Source organism: Atractosteus spatula, chromosome 14, assembly GCF_055471065.1.
Source record: "Atractosteus spatula isolate fAtrSpa1 chromosome 14, fAtrSpa1.hap1, whole genome shotgun sequence".
In the NCBI taxonomy this organism is placed as follows: domain Eukaryota; kingdom Metazoa; phylum Chordata; class Actinopteri; order Semionotiformes; family Lepisosteidae; genus Atractosteus; species Atractosteus spatula.
The window spans coordinates 34,760,352-34,777,692 of record NC_142719.1 but is presented as its reverse complement, the minus strand read 5'-3'; the positions used below and the strand labels follow the sequence as shown (position 1 = coordinate 34,777,692).

The 17,341-nt window shown below is 38.9% G+C and overlaps 1 protein-coding gene and 1 pseudogene across 2 annotated transcripts; both read right to left on the bottom strand.

Moving 5' to 3' along the window:
* Positions 1-1,228: 1,228 nt before the first annotated feature.
* On the bottom strand, positions 1,229-4,045 carry LOC148821194 (protocadherin alpha-C2 pseudogene; annotated as a pseudogene). The gene is made up of 2 exons (XR_016094161.1): positions 1,700-4,045; positions 1,229-1,234 (listed from the first exon to the last, which is right to left on the bottom strand). The product of XR_016094161.1 is annotated as a protocadherin alpha-C2 pseudogene (transcript).
* Positions 4,046-5,804: 1,759 nt separating this feature from the next.
* LOC148821193 (protocadherin Fat 4-like) lies at positions 5,805-16,865 on the bottom strand. Its single transcript, XM_088933434.1, has 5 exons — positions 14,457-16,865; positions 13,415-13,544; positions 10,382-12,834; positions 10,075-10,082; positions 5,805-8,163 (listed from the first exon to the last, which is right to left on the bottom strand). Exons 1-5 carry the CDS (start codon positions 16,863-16,865, stop codon positions 5,805-5,807), a joined length of 7,359 nt encoding a protein of 2,452 aa, XP_088789560.1.
* Positions 16,866-17,341: the final 476 nt, after the last annotated feature.

Below are 17,341 nucleotides of genomic sequence, written 5' to 3'. Positions count from 1 at the left end.
AAGACTTATTCTTCCTATAAATCCTTGCTATAACGAGACCTGCGTCTGAAGTGCATGCAATGCCTTTCATAAACCAATGAACTGCAATGGCTTCTTTTACATCACACAGATTTCTGGACCGTTTTCTTAGCCAACAGCGACACAGTGTGTATGAAACCTCACTCAACAACTAAGTCTTAAAAAGGAACAAACTTTATACTGAACCTGGAAACCGGGCCACGTTTTCCGAACCTTACACTACTTCATGAACAGAAGTAGGACAATCGAATCAGTTATTCCGAATTTTTATAAAGAGGTTGTTTATATTGCCTACACATACTTAATGCACTTGTTCATGTATGCATTATATTTGTGTTTGTCTTTAAATGTCGTGCATCTTCCGCACAGAGCTGATTTTTATCCTGTGCATTCTAATTAACGAAATTTATAATTAATCAGTTTCGGAGATAATGCTCAATAAGATAATGCAATCTTCGGTCACATTGACAAAATATTTGGATTTTCGAAATCTGTCAACACAACACTGCATCATATAATACCCCTACCGTAAAATAAAGAAATACCGTTTCCTTTATTCTTGTATTAGACCTGTTACAATTATTTAACTTTTTTTGCAGGCTTACGATAACTGCAAATGTCCTTCATCTAAAATAGAAAGACAAGATGGAAATACAATGTCAAAGCTCCTGAGCTAATTTATGGAATTTAAAAATAAATTGATCAGGAAATGTGTTACGTTATGAGAGCTGGATCCAAGTAGAAGGATTCTTGTGCAATATCGGTGGAACAAAGCGCATTTAAAGCAACCCAAAATGTGTTACTAACCAATTCCCTTTAAAGTCAATTTCTACACAATATAACAAAATTCAGAAGATGACGACAAACTTGAAGACATCATTTTCGCAACCAATGTAACTACAACGTGCTTGATCTGCCTGTATGAAATCATTAAATCGCTCTTGGATCCATGTAAATTTCAAAATATTTAGTTTTATATCATTGTATCATTTTTATTCCATAACTGCTTTTTCATCGTAGCTTGATGTAATATACTGTGATCAAATGTACAGGAGAAATAACTGCATCAACTTACTATTTAAGCCTTTTCGTATATTTGCAGGGATACTATGCTGAAACATTCTCTTCTAGAACAGAATTAAAGCTCCACTGAATACACCTAGTGTGTTTAATTTTCTCTCGACATTTTTTAAGTCCAAGGTGTTCACTCTTAATTCTGGAAGTCAGCAGCCAATCGTAAATTACAAGTGTATTCGTATCCTAAAGAAGAGAAGACCTCGGGAAAAATAGCCATGTACAGTAAGTCGAATACGTGAACAATTATTCGAATAAAGTAAATGGGAGTCCAAAGCAGAGTGAAAATCTGAATTTAACATGACTGTTCACATACAGAAAACAACTCTAGACATGAGGATGTAATTATTCTAAAAGGTATTCTTTTTACACACTGATTATAATGATACTTCTGATCTATTCGTAATACTAGTGATACCTCAGTGCTAATTCATAAACTGTAGTGTTGGTGGAAACTGATTTGTATTACTGGGCTAAAGGAAAAAAAAATACAAGAAATACAATGAAAATGTCCATGCTTATACTAGCCATTGGAAATATTTTGCCGAGACTAAATTGTAAATCCTAAATATACCTGAGAAAAAAGGACAATTGCGTTTTTCTTTACCTGGAGTGTTGACGCTGCTGATTCGCTTGTCTCTGTGAGTCCTGTGCTCCTTGGAATACTGGAAACGAAGTATCCAGCCCCGTTCGGCACAGTCTGTCTAACAACCACTTTTCCCTTCCGTGTCTCCGCTAGAAACAAACTGTACCAGTAGGCATCGCTGGAGATCAAGGTGGAGTCCGCTATCTGAGAGTTCACAGAGTTCCTGAGGCTGGGGAAACTGTTCCTACAGGGAGGAGGCTCTTCAACTGGCTTTGGTCTCTGACACTTGACAACGATAATAACTAATATAACTATCAAGAACAGAAATGACACTGCTCCTAATCCAATCACCAAGTACAGATTTAAATCAGAAAATAAATCATATTCCACTGGTACTTCAATCGCCCCTGATGAAGCTTTCGAAACTGGGTCCACTGTTGATAACTTGATAGTAACTGTAGAAGAGAGGGCAGGTTCCCCATTGTCCTTTGCTAGAACTACCAGCCTTTGTTTACGAGAATCTCTTTGACTGAACATTCTCATAGTCCGGATTTCTCCATTGTATTGGTCCAAACTGAATAAACTGGAGTCACTAAGTTGTAGAAACTGGTATGTAATCCGAGCGTTCTGTACAGAATCCGCATCAATAGCGATCACTTTGGTCACCAGGTATCCTTTATCAGTAGATCTCGGGATCAGTTCTTCAGCTACAGATCCCTGTGCGCGCCATGGAGAAACAATAACTGGACTGTTGTCATTCTGATCGAGAACAAGGACACGGACAGTTGTGTTACTGCTCAGCTGTGGAACTCCAGAGTCTTTAGCTTCCACGTGAAACAGAAAATCCTTCTCCTTCTCATAATCAAAAGACTTGAGTGCGTAAAGGTTGCCAGTCTCTGGATTAATTGAAAAATATTGAGACATAGACATATTCTGGATGCTTTTCTCCACAATGGAATAAACGAGATACCTGTTTTCATTGAGGTCGGGATCAAGGGCAGTGACAGAGCTCAAGACAGCTCCTGGCTCATTGTTTTCCGTTACTGAAATTGTGTAGAAACTCTTGGGGAAAAGTGGTGGATTATCGTTTACATCCAGTAACTCCAGGATGATTGTTTTTTTGTTTCTTAATGGAGGTGAACCTCTGTCACTGACAACAAAAGTGATGTTATACTCTGCCACCTTTTCCCGATCCAAGGGCTCAGAGACAAGCAGGGCATAGTAATTCTCTGATGATTTCTGAAGCACAAAGGGTAATATCTCGGCCAGATAAATGTCGACCTTACCGTTTTCCCCAGAATCTCTATCACTAACACTGATAAGAGCTACTACCGTACCTGTAGTAACGTTCTCCTTTATTGGACTCGTAAAAGATTTAATTGAAATTTCGGGATAATTATCGTTGATATCAGTTATGAATATAATTAATTTACAATGTCCTGACATTGAAATCGAACCTTTGTCCTCCGCTTCAACGTGTATTTCGAAGACTCTCAATTCTTCAAAATCGATTGTTTCTTTAACTCTCACTTCTCCATTAACTGAATTCATACTAAAGGTTTCTTGTGTCTTTTCAGACGTATATGGGCTAATAAAATAAGTGATCTCTGCATTGGCACCAAAATCTAAGTCGGTTGCAGTTAACTTGATTACAAGGGTTCCTACTGGGGAATTTTCTGTTATGTTCACAGTGTACGTTTGCTGATCAAACTGAGGGGCGTTGTCATTCGTATCCAGAACACGGACGGTGATGCTGGCAGTGCCGGACTGTGGAGGGGCTCCGCCATCTATAGCGGTGAGTATTAAATTATGAACAGCCTGCTCTTCTCTATCCAGAGCCTTCTTCAATACTAAATCAGCAAACTTAGAGCCATCTCGTCCCGTCTGAATCTCAATAGTAAAATATTCGCTTTTACTCAGACTGTATGTTCTCACTGAATTCGAGCCCACGTCCGGATCCAGCGCATTATTCAGAGAAAATCTTTTCCCTGGTGAAGCTGATTCATAAATATCCAGTTGTATATTTTCTTTACGAAATTGAGGCGCGTTGTCATTAACATCTGTAATCTCTAATTCAATATTATATATTTGTAGCGGCCTTTCGATTATCACATCCATTTTCAAAGAACAAGTAGCCTTGGAACCGCATAACTGCTCCCTGTCTATCTTCTCTAAGATGAACAGATCTCCAGTGTCTTTGTTGACATCCAGATATTTCTTGCTAGAGATGATATCAAGCCGCAAATCGCGCTCAGACAGACTTCTAACATCGAGTCCCAAATCAGCGGCTACATTTGCAACAACAGACCCTTCTTGCATCTCTTCAGGAATAGAATAGCGGGTTACAGAAAGTGCTCTACCCCACATAGATAAAAATACGAAAACCGGCACATACCTGCTCCCGATGTGCACAGTAATACACGATTCCATTGAAATGGGTGGCTGTTGTCCAGCGTGTTTACAGCAAATCCTCAAAAACCTTTTATAATATTACTATAAACCAACCACCGCTCGTTTTTCTCGTTTCACACGATGAAGATAAATGAACACATATTTTAAAGAGACTTATTCTTCCCGTTAAATCCTTGTTATAAAGAGACCTGCGTCTGAAGTGAATGCAATGCCTTTCCTAAACCAATGAACTGTAATAGCTTTTTGTGCATCACACAGATTTCTGGATCGTTTTCTTAGCCAACAGCGACACAGAGTGCATGAAACCTCACACGCCACCGAATTTGAATACGGGGAAAACTCATAGAATCTGAAAACCGTGGAAAGTCTTCTACACCTTCAATCGACCTTAGAAATAAAATATGAACAAAACCCTAATCAATTCCCATTGTATATATTTTGAAGAGTTTGTTTCTGTGATCTAGAAACAATGGTTAACGCTGAAACCCAAATGCTGTTACAATGACATACTTGCTATACTGAATACATGTGCTTTCAGGGTCGTGCTGCTTCCCGCTTCCCAGCTACAGTACCTGTTTTTTCGCCTATGCACACTAGTATCCAAAGTTTATAATTCATCAGTTTAGAGAATAATACTCAGGGATATAACACGCTCTTGGTAACCTTCCCAAACAAATTGAGTTTTCCAGGTCTATCATAAAAGCAAAGCATCACATCATACAAGTTCCATAAATGAATAACACAGTTTAGATTTTTTGTATAGCTATTCTTACATTTACCTTAAACTTCTACAGGCTTAAATTAACTACATAGTCCGTCAGCTAAAACAGAACGACAAGATGTAAATGCAATGTCCAAGTCCCTGTGCGTACAAGCAGTGTAAACATATACTGTACATGTATTGCGAAATGCGATACGTTTTAAAGTAAGGTCCAAGGAGTAGAATATTTGGTTAAGACTGTGGCAAATCAGTGTGGCCGAATACATTTAAAACCATTCCGAAAAGCCAAACTGTGTTGTTCAGCGTTTCTCCTTGAACTTATTTTTCAAAGCCTATAACACGCAATACCACGATTACCAAACTTTTTTTTTGACAGACTTGATCGTACAATCATTTGGACACAAAAGAGATTTTTAACGTCTTCTTCTGTGTGTGTGAAGTCACTACAAAGCACTCGGAGACTTTTATCTCTGGTCCTGGAAGGCAGCAGTGAACCATGATTTAGACGTGTCTTACAATCCTAAACGAAAAATGACATGGGGACAATGGAGCTATAAGTAAAATAAGTGAAGGATTAATTCAAATTAAGTCATTAGGAGTCCAAGTTGGATATAAAATCAGAAATGGCTATGAGTCATGACGGAAAAAAGTGACGTGATTACGTTAATATTCAAAAATTATTTTTCACTTTGTACCGTCCTGTATACATCATCAGTTTGTGACAACGGAGATTTACTATTTATTGTATTATTATGGCGAATTATTAGGATAATGGTAATTCTAATTTCTCAATGATACTACTAATAGTGCTGTGCAACTTTGTAAACTGCAGTATAAACTTAAGTAACACTGCATAACTGTCCTCAGTGAAAAATATTTTACATAAAACCAATAGAAGGAAAAGGTACTTGTGTATTTTAACACATACCAGGTTCATCGAAATAATTTTACCGAAACTGAAAGGTTAAGCCATAATATATCTGAGAATACAGATCACAGAAGTTCGCTTTTCTTTACCTGCAATGTTGACGCTGCTGATTCGCTTGTCTCTGTGAGTCCTGTGCTCCTTGGTATACTGGAAACGATGTATCCAGCCCCGTTCGGCACAGTCTGCCTAACAACCACTTTTCCCTTCCGTGTTTCCGCTAGAAACAAACTGTACCAGTAGGCATCACTGGAGATCAAGGTGGAGTCCGCTATCTGAGAGTTCATAGAGTTCCTGAGGCTGGGGAAACTGTTCCTACAGGGAGGAGGCTCTTCAACTGGCTTCGGTCTCTGGCATTTGAGGACGATAATAACTAATATAACTATCAAGAACAAAAATGACACTGCTCCTAATCCGATCACTAAATACAGATTTAAATCAGAAAACAAATCATATTCCACTGGTACTTCAGTCGCTCCTGATGAAGCTTTCGAAACTGGGTCCACTGTTGATAACTTGATAGTAACTGTAGAAGAGAGGGCAGGTTCCCCATTGTCCTTCGCTAGAACTACAAGCCTTTGTTTGCGAGAATCTCTTTGACTGAACATTCTCATAGTCCGGATTTCTCCATTGTATTGATCCAAACTGAATAAACTGGAGTCAGTAAGTTGCAGAAACTGGTATGTAACCCGAGCGTTCTGTACAGAATCCGCATCAATAGCGATCACTTTAGTCACAAGGTATCCTTTATCTGTAGATCTTGGGATCAGTTCTTCAGCTACAGATCCCTGTGCGCGCCATGGAGAAACAATAACTGGACTGTTGTCATTCTGATCGAGAACAAGGACACGGACAGTTGTGTTACTGCTCAGCTGGGGAACTCCAGAGTCTTTAGCGTCCACGTGAAACAGAAACTCCTTCTCTTTCTCATAATCAAAAGACTTGAGTGCGTAAAGGTTGCCGTTCTCTGGATTAATTGAAAAATATTTAGACATAGACATATTCTGCATACTTTTCTCCACGATGGAATAAACGAGATACCTGTTTTCATTGAGGTCGGGATCAAGGGCAGTGACAGAGCTCAAGATAGCTCCTGGCTCATTGTTTTCCGTTACTGAAATTGTGTAGAAACTCTTGGGGAAAAGCGGTGGATTATCGTTTACATCCAGTAACTCCAGGATGATTGTTTTTTTGTTTCTTAAAGGAGGTGAACCTCTGTCAGTGACGACAAAAGTGATGTTATACTCTGCCACCTTTTCCCGATCCAAGGGCTCAGAGACAAGCAGGGCATAGTAATTCTCTGATGATTTCTGAAGCACAAAGGGTAATATCTCGGCCAGATAAATGTCGACTTTACCGTTTTCCCCAGAATCTCTATCGCTTACGCTGATGAGAGCTACAACAGTGTTCAATGTAACGTTTTCTTTTATGGGACTTTTAAAAGATTTGATTGAAATTGCTGGATAATTATCATTAACATCAGTTATATATATAATTAGTTTGCTGTGACCTGACATTGTGTTAGAGCCTTTGTCCGACGCCTCTACGTGTATTTCGAACATTTTTACTTCTTCAAAATCGATTATTTCTGTTACTCTAACTTCTCCATTTACTGAATTCATACTAAAGGCTTCTTGCGTCTTTTCGGACGTGTATGGACTGAAAAAATAAGTGATCTCTGCATTGGAGCCAAAATCTATGTCAGTTGCAGTTAACTTAATGACGAGGGATCCTATTGGGGAATTTTCTGTTATGTTCACAGTGTACGTTTGCTGATCAAACTGAGGGGCGTTGTCATTAGTATCCAGAACACGGACGCTGATGCTGGCAGTGCCAGACTGTGGAGGGGCTCCGCCATCTATAGCGGTGAGTATTAAATTATGAACCGCCTGCTCTTCTCTATCCAAAGCCTTCTTCAATACTAAATCAGCAAACTTAGAGCCGTCTCGTCCCGTCTGAATCTCAATAGTAAAATGGTCGCTTTTACTCAGACTGTATGTTCTTACTGAATTCGAGCCCACGTCCGGATCCAGCGCATTATTCAGAGAAAATCTGTTTCCCGGTGAAGCCGATTCGAAAATATCTAGATGTATATTTTCTTTACGAAATTGAGGCGCGTTGTCATTTATATCTGTAATCTCCAATTCAATGTTAAATATTTGTAGTGGGCTTTCGATTATCACATCCATTTTCAAAGAACAAGTAGTCTTGGAACCGCATAACTGCTCCCTGTCTATCTTCTCTAAGATGAACAGATCTCCAGTGTCTTTGTTGACATCCAGATATTTCTTGCTAGAGATGATATCAAGCCGCAAATCGCGCTCAGACAGACTTCTAACATCGAGTCCCAAATCAGCGGCTACATTTGCAACAACAGACCCTTCTTGCATTTCTTCGGGAATAGAATAGCGGGTTACAGAAACTGCTCTAGCCCACATAAAAGACAAAAATACGAAAACCGGGACATACCTTCTCCCGATGTGCACAGTAATACACGATTCCATTGAAGTGGGTGGCTATTATCCAACGCGTTAACAGCAAATCTTCAACAACCTTTAAATTAATAGGATATACCAGCCACCGGGCGTTTTTCGTGTTTCACAAGCTGAAGACAAATATACAAATAATTTTAAAGAGACTTATTCTTCCCAAAAAATTCTTGCTATAAAGAGACCTGCTTCTTTACTGAATGCATTGCTTTTCCTTAGCCAATGAACTGTAATGGCGTCTTTTACATCACACAGATTTCTGGACCGTTTTCTTAGCCAATAGCGACACAGTGTGTATGAAACCTCACCCATCACCTAAGTCTTAAAAAAGAACCAAAATCTATAAGATCTACAAACCATGAGACACTTCTTCAGAACCGTACAATACTTAATAAATAATATTAGAACAACCGATTCCGTTTTTCCCGATTTGTATATCTATAGTACGCTTCTGTGGACTACAAAACGAATCAACTAAGATTTTACGTCTAAAATTATCATGATACTGTATATCTACGTTTTGCTTTTAAAAGCCATGCGTCCTTCCCATACATCTGGCTTTTATCCTGCTTACTAAGTCATGACGGTTTTTTTTTTGTTATTCAGTTTGGAGGAGGAAACTGTAAAAGATAGACGACCCTTGGATAACTTTTACAAACAAACTGGATTTTCCAGGGCTGTCATAATAGCAAAAAATTACGGAACACGCGTCTCAGAAATAAATGAAATACGCTTTTGTCATTTTTATTGTATTACATTCTATTCCAGTTTCTTTCCTTTAGTAAGTTTATGTTAAGCGAAACGATCCGTCATATTCAGTCAGCTAAATCAGAAGGAAGAGATGTAAATTAAGTCCTTATTAGCCCTTTCCAATTAACACAATTTAGAAAATACAGTCATTAAATAAAATAAATGTTAAAATAAGATGATAAAATGTGTTGAACGTTACCGCATCAGAACATAAACTGAAAACATTAAAAGATGTACCAAAGTGCACATTACTATTTAGAATCACAAATAGTTCTGGTATTTCTATTATTATTAAGCCTATTACGCAGTATAACAATTTTAAGAGTTCTTAACTTGAGCGTGCATACGTGCATAAAGTATGGTAGTTGCGGAAATGGATTAATGTTTTTCAACATCCTGACAAATGAATCATCACGGAAAACTTTTAGCTCTGAAGAGAACTTCAATGCTCCCAGAATTTCCAAAGTTTCTGAAGTTTCTCTTTTCCATATTATTAATGTTAATATTTTTAACCCATTGTTTTGAATGTAATATTATTTTCTTGGCTAGTTCTTAAGTAACAGATAAAGGCTTATTCCATGCTGAAAAGAAAAAGAAACGCAACGTTTCGGCTGTGGAGCCTTCCTCGGGTGTGGGCGCGTTGTTTCTCTTTTCTTCTCTTTTCAGCATGGAATAAACCTTTACTTGTTCCTTTGCAGCCTACGCATGTTGACGCAGCTACCCACCTGAAGGTCTTCATGTAGGTTTGTTACAAATGTTACTTGCATTTGTTTTTGTTGGTCCAGTCAACAAATTATTGACGCAGCTACCTACTTGAAAGAGTTTTGATAATTTAATTTAAGATGAGCACAGTAATACACGATTGCATTGAAGTAGGTCCAATTAAGATAAAGGTGGCTTACACTAAGATATGGAGAATCATACATCGCGCTGGATAGTAACGTAGCTGATCCAAAACATCTACAGAAAGAATAGTGAAAAAGAAAAATGAGGATTCAAAATGTATATAAAAACAAAAACCGGATGCAGATCTTTACCCAAAGGGTGGTGAAAGTACAGTATAGAACAAACTACACAGCCTTGTTTTTGAAGTCGATACCCTGGTTTCTTGCGGGAAAAAGATGGATGAGAAGCTTGAATCAATTAGCTCGTATCAAACAACCTAGATCAGTTTAACTGTTCTTTTATTCATAGAAACAATGTTCATTTATATTTAATCATTAATTTCTTAATATGTAATAGAAAAGAAAACAGTCCCCATTTACATTCCTCAAAACGAAATTTTAACTTGTATAGAGAACAAATGCCATAAAATATTTCCACTTCTAAAAACTACTACAACCGCGATATTATTTTTGGCAAAATGGAACTCCAAATGAATCTAAGAAAATAATGCACTAGTTTACCTGAAGCGTTGACGCTGCTGAATCGCTCGTCTCTGTGAGTCCTGTGCTCCTTGGTATACTGGAAACGATGTATCCAGCCCCGTTCGGCACAGTCTGTCTAACAACCACTTTTCCCTTCCGTGTCTCAGCTAGAAACAAACTGTACCAGTAGGCATCGCTGGAGATCAAGGTGGAGTCCGCTATCTGAGAGTTCATAGAGTTCCTGAGGCTGGGGAAACTGTTCCTACAGGCAGGTGGCTGTTCAACTGCCTTCGGTCTCTGACACTTGAGCACGATTATAACTAATATAACTATCAAGAACAAAAATGACACTGCGCCTAATCCGATCACTAAATACAGATTTAAATCAGAAAACAAATCATATTCCACTGGTACTTCAGTCGCTCCTGATGAAGCTTTCGAAACTGGGTCCACTGTTGATAACTTGATAGTAACTGTAGAAGAGAGGGCAGGTTCCCCATTGTCCTTCGCTAGAACTACCAGCCTTTGTTTACGAGAATCTCTCTGACTGAACATTCTCATAGTCCGGATTTCTCCATTGTATTGGTCCAGACTGAATAAACTGGAGTCAGTAAGTTGCAGAAACTGGTATGTAATCCGAGCGTTCTGTACAGAATCCGCATCAATAGCGATCACTTTCGTCACAAGGTATCCTTTATCAGTAGATCTTGGGATCAGTTCTTCAGCTACAGATCCCTGTGAGCGCCATGGAGAAACAATAACTGGACTGTTGTCATTCTGATCGAGAACAAGGACACGGACAGTTGTGTTACTGCTCAGCTGTGGAACCCCAGAGTCTTTAGCTTCCACGTGAAACAGAAACTCCTTCTCTTTCTCATAATCAAAAGACTGGAGTGCATAAAGGTTGGCGTTCTCTGGATTAATTGAGAAGTACTTAGATATAGACATATTCAGAATATTTTGCTCCAAAATGGAATAAACGAGATACCTGTTCTCATTCAAGTCCGGATCAAGAGCAGTTACAGAACTTAGCATAGCTCCTGGTTCATTATTTTCCATCACTGAAATTGTGTAGAAAGACTTTGAAAATAGAGGAGGATTATCATTGACATCCAAAAGCTCCAAAGTGATGGATTTATTGCTAGATAAGGGAGGCGAACCCCTGTCCGAGACCATAAATATGATATCATACTCTGGAACTTTCTCCCGATCCAAAGGTTCCGAAACAACCAACGCGTAATAGTTTTCGGACGATTTCTCCAGTATGAAAGGCAATGTTTCAATAATTCGAAGATCCACCATACCATTCTCCCCAGAATCTCGATCACTTACACTAATAAGCGCTATTACAGTGCCTAGTGTAACATTCTCTTTTATGGGACTCTTAAAAGATTTTATAGAGATTTCCGGATAGTTGTCATTTATATCAGTAATAAATATGATTAATTTGCAGTGTCCTGACATTGAATTAGGACCTCTATCTTTGGCTTGTACGTACATTTCGAACATTTTGGTCGTTTCAAAATCGATTATTTCTGCCACCCTTATGTCTCCAAACATACTATCCAAAGTGAAAGTTTTCTGCGTCTTTTGGGAAGTATGTCTACTGAAGGAATATGTGATCTCTGCGTTTGATCCGTAATCCAAGTCGGTTGCATTTAATTTCATGACGAGTGACCCTATTGGGGAATTTTCTGTTATATTCACAGTATATATCTGCTGATCAAACTGAGGGGCGTTGTCATTCGTATCCAGAACACGGACGGTGATGCTGGCAGTGCCGGACTGTGGAGGGGCTCCGCCATCTATAGCGGTGAGTATTAAATTATGAACAGCCTGCTCCTCTCTGTCCAAAGCCTTCTTTAATACCAAATCAGCAAATTTAGAGCCATCTTGTCCCGTCTCGACCTCAATGGTGAAATGTTTGCTTTCAGTCAGACTGTATGTTCTAACCGAATTCGTGCCTACGTCTGGATCCACGGCATTGTCAAGTGAAAATCTTTCACCCGGTGAAGCGGATTCGGAAATATCCAGCTGTATAATCTCCCTGCCAAAGTGAGGCGCGTTATCGTTAATGTCTGTGATTTCAAATTCAATATTAAATATTTGAAGGGGGCTCTGGATGATTACATCCATTTTAAGAACGCAAGTATCTTTGATATCACACAAATTTTCCCTATTCATCTTTTCTGTGATATACAGTTCACCCGTGTTTTTGTTGACGTCCATATATTTCTTGCTAGCAATAATATCCAGACGCATTTCGCGTTCGCGTAGACTACTAACATCGAGCCCCAGATCATCCGCTAAATTTGCAACAACAGATCCTTCTTTCATTTCTTCGGGAATGGAATAACGAGACACAGAAAACGCAATATTCCATGTTGCGGATAACAAGATCACAGAGACATACCTTTTCCTTTTGTGCAAAACGAAGTCCAATGCCATTGTAGTAATAATGGAAACGATCCAGTAGAGAAAAACGAAAATATCTGATCAATCCTAAACAGCAAAAATAAAAGCTTGCAAAACTAATTGTCGTTTTGCATCTTAATGACAAGACAGGACAATAAAATCGCGGTTTGGAAAAGGAAAGAGCTCCTAAACAAAGCTGTTTCTTCGGAAAATGCGATGCCTTTTCTGTATAGATGAACTATAATGGCTTCTTTGGCATTTCAAACCCATTATTGTAAGGGCACAGCGACACCGTGCGTACGAATCCAACCAAATAATGTATGTTGGAGACAGAGTTAACGCGCTGGAGAAAAGTGATGACTTTTGTAAACCTTTCTGAAAAATGAGGGTGACGTGCAATGTTCATCAAAAATATTTTCAGTAACATTTGAGTTCTGAATTTGTCCCGAATCGTGTTAAAGATATGGAACTTTCTTTTTTTTACTTCTGAAAAATACATGGTGTTAGGACGAGCGAAGTGGTTAATACTACACGCTCACTGCTGGAGATCAGGATCGTGAGTTCCATTACAGGCTGATTCGCCTTCTGTGTGATCTGTATGCTTTTTATGCGTTAGTATATGTTTTTTTTTTCGGGATGCTCCGGTTTACTTTTTACCTTCCAAAACATGCAGGCTCTGGTCAATGATATCTCTCAATATCTCGAGTTTGCCGTGTGTGTTCTTCAATGACCTGGCGACCTGTACAGTCTGTAGTCCTGCTTCACTGTAGGAGAGGTTGCCTGGACCCTATCCACACACGAGTGGCTTCCTGACAATGACTGAAATTGACGTTCAAGACCGAAGACTATGTAATAAATCCATTTTTGCCTTCTCATCTTTTTCTTTTAAACCGTAGCGCCTGATGTTTTGGGCTGATCTCACTATTCACGCTCGTCACGAAACTTCATGTCGCATTCTCTTACTTTGAAGTTCCCCTAATCAATTTACAGCAAGATTTTCCTTTTCTACAAGTAATGAAAATGTTGCACTCCGTTACTTAAAATATTTACCCGAACTTGTATATCCAAACATTTAAAAATAAGAATCATGCATTTGCTGAAATGACTATTGATGCTTAGTGACATAAACATTGACCTAATGAAACATATAATCTGTTCATTATTCCTGCTAACAATCAAACCACGTGAGCAACTTGATCAATATTATTGCCATTTAAAAAAAGATATTTTTACTAAGAGTTTTACTATTGTTATTTAACCTTGACATTATTAAGCAAAAAACTTCAATTTAAAAAATGCAATGGACAAAATTACTTCCAAACCATGTACGTACAATTAAAAAACATTTGCTGTCTCGAAGTGTTCCTGTGAATATTGAGCCATTTGGTCTTGCTGGTTATTAGTTTTCGGTGGTTCAGTTTTAATCTTCAGCTAAAATGCGTTCTGTCGCTCTTGCATCTGTTGTTGATGAGATGTCATTGGTAGTGATACAATGAATAATAAGAAGATTCAATTCACAATAGTATTGTTAATACAGGTAGTTCATTTTTTCAAGACGGTGAACATTTGATTCTCCTACCTACATAAGTATTATTATATTTTTTTAATTTCAAATTGCAAGAATATTCTATTACGACACCTTTACACATGTTGAAAAGCGCAACCCTGACTAAATGCAGGACAAGGTAAAAGTGCTCACCTGGAGCGTTGAGGCTGCTGATTCACTGGTCTCTGTGAGTCCTGTGCTCCTTGGTATACTGGAAACGATGTATCCAGCCCCGTTCGGCACAGTCTGTCTAACAACCACTTTTCCCTTTCGTGTCTCCGCTAGAAACAAACTGTACCAGTAGGCATCACTGGAGATCAAGGTGGAGTTCGCTATCTGAGAGTTCATAGAGTTCCTGAGGCTGGGGAAACTGTTCCTACAGGGAGGAGGCTCTTCAACTGGCTTCGGTCTCTGACACTTGACAACGATAATAACTAATATAACTATCAAGAACAGAAATGACACTGCGCCTAATCCGATCACTAAGTACAGATTTAAATCAGAAAACAAATCATATTCCACTGGTACTTCAATCGCTCCTGATGAAGCTTTCGAAACTGGGTCCACTGTTGATAACTTGATAGTAACTGTAGAAGAGAGGGCAGGTTCCCCATTGTCCTTCGCTAGAACTATCAGCCTTTGTTTACGAGAATCTCTTTGACTGAACATTCTCATAGTCCGGATTTCTCCATTGTATTGGTCCAGACTGAATAAACTGGAGTCAGTAAGTTGCAGAAACTGGTATGTAATCCGAGCGTTCTGTACAGAATCCGCATCAATAGCGATCACTTTGGTCACCAGGTAACCTTTATCAGTAGATCTCGGGATCAATTCTTCAGCTACAGATCCCTGTGCGCGCCATGGAGAAACAATAACTGGACTGTTGTCATTCTGATCGAGAACAAGGACACGGACAGTTGTGTTACTGCTCAGCTGTGGAACCCCAGAGTCTTTAGCTTCCACGTGAAACAGAAACTCCTTCTCTTTCTCATAATCAAAAGACTGGAGTGCGTAAAGGTTGCCGTTCTCTGGATTAACTGAAAAATATTTTGATATGGAGACGTTCTGAATGTTTTTCTCCAAAATGGAATAAGCAAGATACTTGTTTTCATTCAGATCCGTGTCAAGAGCGGTTAAAGCGCTTAGTACAGCTCCTGGCGCGTTGTTTTCCATCACAGAAATTGTGTAGAAAGGCTTTGGGAATACAGGAGGATTATCATTGACGTCCAAGAGCTCCAACGTTATGGACTTATTACTAGATAGAGGAGGTGAACCCCTATCCGTGACAATGAAAGTGATGTTATACTCGGGAACCCTTTCCCGATCCAGAGGTTCTGAAACAACCAGCGCGTAATAGTTTTCGGACGATTTCTGAAGCGTGAAAGGTAATAATTCTGACAGATGAACATCGACCTTACCGTTTTCCCCTGCATCTCTATCACTTACACTGATCAGCGCTATGACCGTGTCTTTTGTAACGTTTTCTTTAATGGGACTCTTAAAAGACTTGATAGAGATTTCCGGATAGTTGTCGTTTATATCAATTACGAATACTATTAATTTACAATGCGCAGACATTGAATTGGGTCCCTTGTCCTTCGCCTGTACATGTATTTCAAAGATTCTAGTTTCTTCATAATCTATTGCTTCATTCACACGAATCTCCCCGTTTACGGTGTTCATACTAAACGTTTTCTGCGTCCTTTGAAGGGTATATGGACTGAAAGAATATACGATTTCTGCATTTGCACCATAATCCAAGTCAGTTGCATTTAATTGAATGACAAGAGATCCTACTGGGGAATTTTCTGTTATGTTCACAGTGTACGTTTGCTGATCAAACTGAGGGGCGTTGTCATTCGTATCCAGAACACGGACGGTGATGCTGGCAGTGCCGGACTGTGGAGGGGCTCCGCCATCTATAGCGGTGAGTATTAAATTATGAACCGCCTGTTCCTCTCTGTCCAAAGCCTTCTTCAATACCAAGTCAGCAAATTTTGACCCGTCTCTCCCTGTCTGAATCGCGATAGTAAAATATTCGTTTTCACTTAGATGGTAGGTTTTTACTGAATTCGTACCAACGTCTGGATCAATGGCGTTGTCTAGGGAAAACCTTTCTCCCGGTGAAGCCAATTCGGAAATATCAAGCTTTATTCTTTCCCTCAGGAAATAAGGCGCATTGTCATTAATATCTGTAATTTCCAGCTGAATATTAAATATCTGAAGCGGGCTTTCGATTATAACATCCATCTTCAGAAAACAAGTAGCCTTGGAACTACATAATTGTTCCCTATCTATCTTTTCTGTGATATACAGTTCTCCGGTGTCTTTGTTGACATCTACATACTTCTTGCTAGCAATTATATCGAGCCGCATTTCGCGATCAGATAGACTGCTAACATCTAGTCCCAGATCAGCAGCTAAATTTGCAACTACGGAGCCTTCTCCCATTTCTTCGGGAATGGAATATCGCGTTAAAGAAAATGCAAAACTCCATGTAACTGAAAATAAGAAAACGGAGACATACCTTTTCGTGAAGCGAACGATAAAATGTGCGGTCATTGTTATAGTTGCCAACTGCCTATAATCCAACTGGGGAAACGGTAAATGTCGCAAAACGATGAATTATTTAAAATATTTTAAGAAAATACAGACTTATTAATGCTAGCGGCAGCCTAATATCCTAACGATTTCAATAACCCCTTCCTTTTGCACATGAAACAAGTATTTTAAAAGCAACTGATTCCTCACATACTGCAGTGCTTCCACTGTCTTGAGAATCTGCAATGGCTTCTTCTATATTACGTTATGATTGCTGATTTGCTGACATTGTATTAGTGAACAGCGACACCGTACGTTTTGAAAAGCCTAAACCTGTAAATCTGAATTAACACGTGCACAAAGTTTACAAAGGAAATATTTTTAGACTATAAAATAATAAACAGGGATGAATGCGTTATTAAAATCTTGGTTCTTATCCCAGATATTTCGCGCCATTATCCAGTTTCTTTTTATCATGTGTTTCATTGGCAAATCTG

Coding starts and splice junctions, on each gene's coding strand:
- LOC148821193 (XM_088933434.1), bottom strand. CDS start 16,865: ATGACCGCACATTTTATCGTTCGCTTCACGAAAAGGTATGTCTCCGTT. Junction 13,545..14,456: donor CAGCAGCCTCAACGCTCCAG/GTGAGCACTTTT, acceptor GTGTGTGGATAG/GGTCCAGGCAACCTCTCCTA. Junction 12,835..13,414: donor GAGCCTGCATGTTTTGGAAG/GTAAAAAGTAAA, acceptor AGGATTGATCAG/ATATTTTCGTTTTTCTCTAC.